At 34.6% G+C, this 8,998-nt stretch overlaps 1 protein-coding gene across 6 annotated transcripts in view; it reads left to right on the forward strand.

The window, feature by feature from the left end:
- The window catches only part of glsb (glutaminase b), a 39,282-nt gene that overhangs the window by 14,367 nt on the left and 15,917 nt on the right, over positions 1–8,998 (forward strand). For 4 of the 6 annotated variants that reach the window (XM_052606837.1, XM_052606838.1, XM_052606839.1 and 1 more), the window contains exons 4-13: positions 827–956; positions 1,044–1,123; positions 2,253–2,416; positions 2,571–2,629; positions 6,353–6,385; positions 6,480–6,538; positions 6,712–6,778; positions 7,117–7,167; positions 8,141–8,317; positions 8,693–8,824. In XM_052606837.1, the coding sequence (XP_052462797.1) occupies positions 827–956; positions 1,044–1,123; positions 2,253–2,416; positions 2,571–2,629; positions 6,353–6,385; positions 6,480–6,538; positions 6,712–6,778; positions 7,117–7,167; positions 8,141–8,317; positions 8,693–8,824 (952 nt within the window). Of the gene's footprint in view, positions 1–826; positions 957–1,043; positions 1,124–2,252; positions 2,417–2,570; positions 2,630–2,650; positions 4,405–4,567; positions 4,618–6,352; positions 6,386–6,479; positions 6,539–6,711; positions 6,779–7,116; positions 7,168–8,140; positions 8,318–8,692; positions 8,825–8,998 lie in introns of those variants that run through there. The other 2 variants (XM_052606842.1, XM_052606841.1) reach the window with 2 other exon arrangements.

Raw genomic sequence — 8,998 nt, forward strand, 5'->3', positions numbered from 1 at the left:
GACTTTTTCAGGCTGAATTGTGAAATATGTACTCGCAACTGCAAGAAAAAAGTCCTAATTGTGACAAAGTCGAAATTACCTCTTTGATCTTTTTATTCTATGACGGGAAAAAAAAAACAATCGCAAGATGTAGGCTAAACAAAGAAATCAGAGAAAAAAATTAAGAGTTGTGAGATGTAAACTCAATTTCTATTATTCTGTAAAATGTCTTGAGAAAGATATGTTCAAAATATGTGCTTTTTTACTTTTGCTTTGGACATGGAAAAAGGTCAAGTCAGGTTGATTGCATTGTATGATATAGTACCTACTTTTGCAAAAGTCATTCTGATATTTAAAAATAAATAAATAAAAATCTTTCATTCTTCTGTGGGAAATGTTCAGATCCAGTCTGTTGCTCTTTTACCTTTTAATCAATGCAATCAAATAAACATTTAAAGGAAAGAGGGAGGAGTGTAAATGATTGTTTCAAGTGAATAAAATGTCTGTGTTTCTGTATTTATGCGTGTTGAATTTATTCTTGAGGGCTGCGATAAATACAAAATACTAAAGTGTTGCATTTTAAACACTTTTCTTCCTAAAATCCAAAAAAAAAAAAAAAAATTACAACCAATCAAGAGGACTGAGCCAATTTATTTAATGTATGTACTTTTTATCATTCATATTGTCAAGTTAATAGTGAAGTTATGTCTCATTTAAGTAATTTTTACCTCTGATATTTGTCAAGTAGTTACTTGGGGAAAAAATTATTACATACTTTCTACCAGAACCGAGGAGCAACCCACTGGTAGGTTTTAGTTCTTCAGCTCTGTCCTCTTTGTTTCTCCAGGTGTGTCCAGAGCAATATTGTTCTCCTAACACAGGCCTTCCGGAAGAAATTTGTCATCCCTGATTTCCAGCCTTTTGCTTCCCACATCGATACACTTTATGAAAAGGCCAGAAAGCTCTCCGGGGGGCTGGTAAGATGGGAGAAACACGAATATGAACTCTTAGTGATTCTTTTCAACTTGACTTGTTTCTGATCACTTTTTTTCTTTTGCTCACAGGTTGCTGACTACATTCCCCAAATTGCCAAATTCAGCCCAGATCTGTGGGCCGTTTCCCTTTGCACAGTAGATGGACAAAGGTATGAATCACACACCTTCATCTACTGACAACTACTTATTTTAGCTTGAGATTTGGCTTGGTTTAGCTTCATCTACTGAGAGGAACTTTGTTTTTTTCACGGCATTTATTGCTTAAAAAGCTTTAGCCTGGTGGCAGAGTGTTACATTGTTCATATTTGAACAACTTCTCAACCAGACCACTTGAATTGAACGTACATTGAAGTTGCAGCTTATCTTATCATTCAGAAAACGCTCCATGTTTCTCCTTGACTAGTCACCCAGAGCAGATAAAATGTGCTAATGTTAATCCTCTGATTTGAGAATTATTGATAACAGGACTATAATCTCACAGTCATTAATATTCCCTCAACACTTAGACCCATGTTTCAAGGTACATCCTTTAATCTTTGGGACATACTAAGATATAATCTGCATGTTTTTACCCTGTGCTATATAGGATTTGTTGTAAAGATACATGGGTGTCTACATACTTCTGTGTTGATACTAGATTCATTACCAGTTAAACAGTAACTAGCTCTTTTGGTCAACAACACTGTGCCAGAGCCTTGACCTATTGACAAAAATTGACGGAATAACATCTTTGTTCTATTCATGCTTTGAAATGTTATTGTTAAAGCAAAATCATAATTTAAATCTCACCGCAACTAAAAAAGCACTGCCCATTGACACAACTGCTAAATATTGTTAATTAATTGTAGAAAAAAACAACAATTTATTTTTTTTTAATGTTTTTTTAGAATGTTTATCTTTACTCCATATATATATATATATATATATATATATATATATATATATATATATATATATATATATATATATATATATATATATATATATATATTCATTCAGTAGCCTAAATGGTACATAATTATTGAAAATGTTTTCTTTGTGAGACTTAATAGAGTGTGAAAATAGCTGTTTAAAAAGGTCACAAATTTAAATTCCTTGGAGTCTGTGTGTCAATGAGGCCCATGTATTTTTCCCCCAGTATTTTTAAACATCTTCATATCATGTTAGAGTCACAGTGTGGCTGTTAGGTTCAGCTTTAAAATCATTGTTATGTTTGTTTGCTTATATGGACCATAGGACGATGTCTCTGCTTCTGATCTCTGTTTACCCTTTGCACAGACACACAGTGGGAGACACTAAAGTGCCATTTTGCCTGCAGTCGTGCGTGAAGCCACTCAAGTACGCTATTGCAGTCCATGACCACGGCACTGAATATGTGCACCAATTCATTGGGAAAGAGCCCAGTGGCTTACGCTTCAACAAGCTCTTCCTGAACGAGGACGGTAAGGATTACAACCATCAGCTTCAGCATGACTGCTCTCTTCTACTATCAGAAAAAAGTTTCAACATTTGTCTTAAATTTGATCATAATGTGCCCTTTAATTATGCAACCTAAAAATCAAAACAATGAACACAAGAATGTATATTTTCCTACAGATAAACCCCATAATCCAATGGTGAATGCTGGTGCAATCGTGTGTACCTCTCTTATCAAGGTAAGCATCTTCCGCTCGTTTTTAGTTCATTTTCTGTTTAGAAGGTTTTTTTAACTCCTCTTCCTAACTGTACTAACATCCTATTTGAATTAGCCAGAACAGATTATGATATTGAAGATTGTTGATAAAGATGTTTGAGACACATGCAGTAATCACATTTTAAGAGATTTTGGCTGTAGTTGTATTTTGAAAAAGTGATTGTGTTTTCAAGGTGCTTCTTGTCTTTTCTCTGTTTTATTTCTGCAAACAGTGCCTTCACTCTCGTTGTAAACAAAATTGTGTGGAGTTCATCCTGTTTTCAGGACCATTGTTGTTAGAAGTCTGTTTGCAATGAATTTTAAGTAAAACTCATTCAGACTTTCTATTCTCCACATTTTTTCCACCCTCTCTAGTGACTTGGGCTGGGTGATAGAACAAAATAAATAAATGCTTTATACAAAAAATGCACAAAAAATATTTGAAAGTGATCTAATTTACATAACAGAGCCCATTCAGTAGCCCATACGTAATTATTGCAAGTGCTTGCAAGTCTCACACAAGAAGCGAACAAATCACTGAATCAAAGTTTTGAATCAGACAGTTCAAACTGATTTGTGGAAATGAATCAAACTTACCAAGTCTAATGCCATTTTTACTACTTAATGCTATTAAAATGTTCAGGAAACTTTGTGTTAAAATCAATATGATATTCACAGTGTTGCTTGATTTTACATCAAGGAAAAGTCATTGCAAATATATTGTGAATATTGATTATATCGCCCAGCCCTACTTGTGCCTTATTTTAAAAAAAAATCTCCATAAACCATAAAATGCATCATATTATATATTTTGAATATTTGCTACGAGTATTTCTTAAGCCCGGCTGGTATTTCTTGGAGTTGTTTGCACCTTTTGGTTGTGTTTGTGTGTAAAAACAGATGCACCTTGGTCTTTTATCTGTTTTTATCCATGTGCAAACACAAGAGACAAGAAAAACACTCCAGCTGGGTTAGTGTGGGTTTTGTAATATAGATGTTGTAGATTCAAAGGTTCTTATTGCCTTATGTAAAGTTGTTGACACTGTAATATATGCTCACAGTTGAGCCCTGGCTTGCATATAATATGTATGTGTGCGATTAATGCAGAATGATCATTTCTAAACCAAACACACATACAAACGCACATACACATTTCTAGGAAATAGAATTTTTCATCCTCAAGCTCTCATAATAAAAAAAAAAAACTGTTCAAAACTTTATGCACTCATTAGGGCTGTCAATTTAACATGGAATTTTATTTCAATCAATCATAGAAAGATGAACTACTTTTGTCTTGACATTGCAACCGTCACTGACGTATATTTAGTGCATGTCTACATCGAAAAACACTGTGGATGGACAAAACAAGTCAACATTTAAGAGAATGACAAACTCGACTGCAAAAGAGTGCACTGTGGAATATATTGATTTCTAAAGGCAATTCTAATCTATACTTTAATCTTCTTTTGGGGACTTTTCTCAGCAAATTAACAATTTGTCAGTTGGTTACAAACCATGCAATTCATTTGATTTAAAAAGTCAATTGACAGCCCAAGAATAAATTTTAACCCAGGACAAATCCACACATTAAAAGGATGCTTCGTCACTCTGCGTGAACAATGCAACCTCACATCTCCCATCACACCTAAAATCAACCATTGTGATTGCTCTTCTCATATTGTTCTCCTGTGAATGATATTCGCTTGACGCAAAATGTCTTTCACCCCACCGATGTGTTCCGGGAGGGCAGTGCTTAATGTAAGTCGTGCCTGTCAGGTTTCCTGTGCACCTAATTAAAGCATGACATCATTTCCTCCCTTTCCTTCCGAGTCCTTGAGCGCCGTCATGAGCGTGTACTAAAAGCATGTGATATGCTGTTGAAGGCTCTGTGTGCTGTTTTATGTTGTTGCATATTTTGCAGACGTAGGATCTGTGGGATTTTTTGACCACTGCTGCAGGTCAATGACGTTGGTAATTTTTCCTTTCCATTTTTCCTCCCTCCCCATGAACAAGCCTGGATACTAAAATGTCATTAGTGCCATTGTGTTCCTTAATAAGACGGCGATTGCATAAAATAGAGCATCTGTGCGAGACCAAATGGTCTTTAGTGCTGGAAACTATGGAAGCCCATAGAGGCCATGTGTTATTTTATTCATCATTTTTTACGAAGATCAAAAATATTGATGCATGGCATTTGTGGGTTTCTGAAGTAATCTGGGTTTGCAATAAAAAATAATGTTCAGCAGGGGTGTAAAATGTACAGAGAAGTTGTGTATGCATTCAGTTATGGGAGCTGTGAATTTTAATTTAGTATTAATATAGCATAATTGAATAAAGAATCCAATAAGAAAGAACTTTGTATAGTAACCGATTTAATTCAGTGTTTTGTCTTTGTATTGCTCGAAGACTATAGTTTTCTTAAAATATAAATGTAATAGCAACCTTATTTACATATATATATATTGGGAACTTTGCTATCTTATAGCTATCTTTAAATAAATCACTCATATAAAGTTTTGGTCAGTTGGTCCACTCATAATTGTGTTAAATAATTGTGATTACAATATTGACCAATATAGTCTCGATTATGATTTTTGCTATAATCGATCAGCCCTAGGTCAAAGTGTCATGCTAAATTTTCAGCAGCCATACATTTCCAGTTTTCAGTGTCACATGATCCTTCAGAAATCTTTTTAATATGCTGATTCAGTGCTCAAGAAACATTTCTTACTATTATCTTACTATTATCAGTGTAGAAAAGTTTTGTTTGTTGAAAAGTGCAGCCTAATATTTCTGTGGAAACCGTAATAATAATAATAAAAAAAAATTATATCCTGCATTTAATTGAAATAATTATTTTGTAAGTCTTCAAAACTAGGTTTTGATCAGTTTAATCTATCCTTTCTGATTGAAAGCATTACTTTCTTTCATCAACAAAACTTTTGAATGATAGTGTTTATACATGCAGCAAAAGTATTGTCAAGGTTTAATGCATTTGTAGAATTAAGAAATTTTTTCTCTTCGGAGATGTAATTAGGTAAGAATACAGTTTCCCAAAATAATACATAAATATAGTAATTAAGTGCAGTTATTTGAGTACTTTACACCCCTGATGTTCAGCAGTCTCTCAGACAGTCAAACACATTAGTCACTCTTGGTTTATTGCAATAATGCCATGAAGCTCAGTGGCTCTTTGGATTAATTTAATGGGTGCCTTGACCCACACTCAGTGGCAGGATGTTGTAAGTTAATGAACACTGATCCACACTCACTCAGAAATACATCAACACACAATGCACAGATCCTCCTCACACATCATCTCAAGACGTTCCCAACCCTGCTGATTCACATCCACTTCTCTGTTTGACCTACAGGTCTTCATGTACACGTTTAACTCCAGTCTTTGCTCTGTAACATTTCATCATCATTTCTTTTGAAGAGCATAACAGTACTTCACTGTAGTTCACATATGAAATGATTTTAATCTTCTCATTGATTTCTAACAACAGATTACTAACTGATGATTTTAGCATTGTACTGGTAATATTAAAGGAACTAAATGATACATTCCCTTACTGCTAATCTGAATGAGTTAGTTACGGTTTTGATTTTTTACCCTCATGATGCTACTTTTATCTATTTTAATGTTGGAAGGACAGATTAGACAGAATATTTATGTCTTTTATTTCTTTCCTGTGTCTTACAGCAAGGTGCGGGCAATGCTGAGAAGTTTGATTATGTAAGTCATTTATCAAAAGATTACGATCAATTTTTTTTCACATGAGCTGTTGTTTTTTGAGTTTGATTTACCTTTTTTGATTTCTGTCTTGCAGTTGATGAACTACTTGAAGAAGATGGCTGGAAATGAATATGTCGGTTTCAGCAATGCCACGTATGTTGAGCTAACGGTTCTGTAGATTTGATCATAGATACTGTTGGCAAACAGTCCAAATATATACAGTAGTCCTGACCTCTTTAGTACATTCAGTATCTGATTTATGTTATGTATGATTTATGTTGATGGGTTCGGTTAAGGCAACTTATTATTTATGTCAACTGATCTAGATTTCAGTCGGAGCGTGAGTCGGGAGACAGGAATTTCGCTATTGGCTATTACCTGAAAGAAAAGAAGGTTAGTATCTCAGGGAGCTTTTGATGTGATTTAGTGATTTATTGCACCCAACCGTCTCTCTGTTTCTCTTCACATATACCCTTCACATTTTATATGCTGTGACTTGTGACTTGCTTTGTTGGAAAACGTGAGATATAGGCAGTGGAACAGGGAATAAACACTAGAGTTTTGTGTTTTTAACACACAAGCGCCATGGTCAAAGATGTCTCTTTAGTGCATGTTTACATAGAAAAACAACGGAAAAGTAGTCTAGTGGAATGGAAAAACATATTCTGTGTGAATGGCCCCTTTTCTTACAGGAGTGGTTCTTTTTTTATCTAATTTTCTCTTTTACGCAGTGCTTTCCAGATGGTACAGACATGACTGCTGTTCTGGACTTGTACTTTCAGGTGTGTACAGAGATGCCTTCCATTTCTAAGTTACTGTCAGATTGAAACATAACAGTTATGAGTTTATCGCAATGGATTTTGGGGTTGCCTTTTGAAATGTTGATATTGTAACTGATATGCACTACCATTCTAAAGTTTGGGGTTAGTAAAGTTTTTTTTTTTTTTATGCATTCATTTGATCAAAAATACATTAAAATTGCAATATTGTTAAATATTATTGCGATTTAAAAATATATGGTATACAAACCATATGCAAAATTCTGTTATTTGAAAAAAAATATTAAAATGATTTTATACATTTTAAAATGTTAATGTTTAATTTATTTACATGTAATTTATTCCAGTTAAGGCAATGCTGATTTGGTGACTCTTATCTGATATTAAATCTGTTTAATATTTTTGCTAAAACTTTTTTTCAGGATCCTTCGATGAATGAAAACTTCTAAAAAAAACTTTTATTTGAAATTGAATTTAAAAAAAAAATCTAAATGTTTCACTTTCACTTTTTATCAATTCAATCCATCCTTGCTGAAATAAAACTTAAAAGAAACTTTCAAATGGTAGTATATTACCAAATGAATCAATATATAAAGAAATATAACAAAAATTGGGATCAAAGCAAGAGCTTGCAAATCAGAATCAGAAATCTGTGAGTCACTGTCGATACACTACAGTGGAATGGTTATTGGAGATCATGGAAAGTTGATGGCTCTTGCTTAGTTTGACATGGCACAAGTATGGCAGGACTTCAGTCTGGTGATTCAGTCTCTTGACTCCTGTCATGTGCCTCTGAGATCATGCAACGTTTGTAATGGGATAGTGCTGCTGATGACAAATTCTTAGGGTGTTGTTTCAGTAAGATCCACGAGGAAAGCTCCCAGATGAAGCATGTTGAAATAAAACTGTGGTTTTGAATCATTGCCTAATACTATTTCTCATTCATGCGTGTTTGTGTTTGTGTCCATATGTGCAGCTGTGCTCCATCGAGGTAACCTGTGAGAGCGCTAGCGTCATGGCTGCCACACTGGCCAACGGTGGCTTCTGTCCAATCACAGGCGAGCGTGTGCTGAGCCCCGAGGCCGTGCGAGACACCCTCAGCCTCATGCACTCCTGCGGCATGTATGACTTCTCCGGACAGTTTGCCTTCCATGTAAGTGTGTGTGCAGATTCAAACGTGTGTAAACACAACAAATGCAAGTAACATAAATCAAATCCCCCTAGCTTTGAGATATACAGTGCGACATAAAAAAACACGTTTTGTAGATTGCTTTCTCCAAATACAAAGTCCATATATACTTTTTAGAGAATATTTGTGTCCATTATTTGTGCTAATTAAAGTATGCTTTTTTTTCAAATTCACTTAATAGTTAGCATGCAGTATTTCAGGCTTATTCAAGTTTATTTCCAACATAACTGTGGTTTGCATTTTTGATTCCCAAACACACCTGATTTAAATGCAATTATGTTTGTCATATTTATCTGTTTATAATTTGTAATGTTAATGTACTTTTTTTATTTTCTTCAGGTGGGTCTTCCGGCCAAGTCAGGTGTGTCTGGTGGTATTCTGCTGGTTGTGCCCAATGTGATGGGCATCATGTGCTGGTCTCCTCCGTTGGACAGACTTGGCAACAGTGTCCGGGGCATCCAGTTCTGCACAGTATGTGAATGTTCTTGTTTGCTGACACATGCACACACATAAACGAATTAATTTCTTATGAAGTTCAACCAATGTCCTGGAAATTTGGTAGGAAAAAAAAAAACATTTTGAAAGTTCACCAAGACATTATTGTAAATATACATTAATGTTCAAACATTTGGGGTAAGTAATTTT

The sequence above is a fragment of the Carassius gibelio genome, chromosome A9 (genome assembly GCF_023724105.1).
Source record: "Carassius gibelio isolate Cgi1373 ecotype wild population from Czech Republic chromosome A9, carGib1.2-hapl.c, whole genome shotgun sequence".
Taxonomy (NCBI): domain Eukaryota; kingdom Metazoa; phylum Chordata; class Actinopteri; order Cypriniformes; family Cyprinidae; genus Carassius; species Carassius gibelio.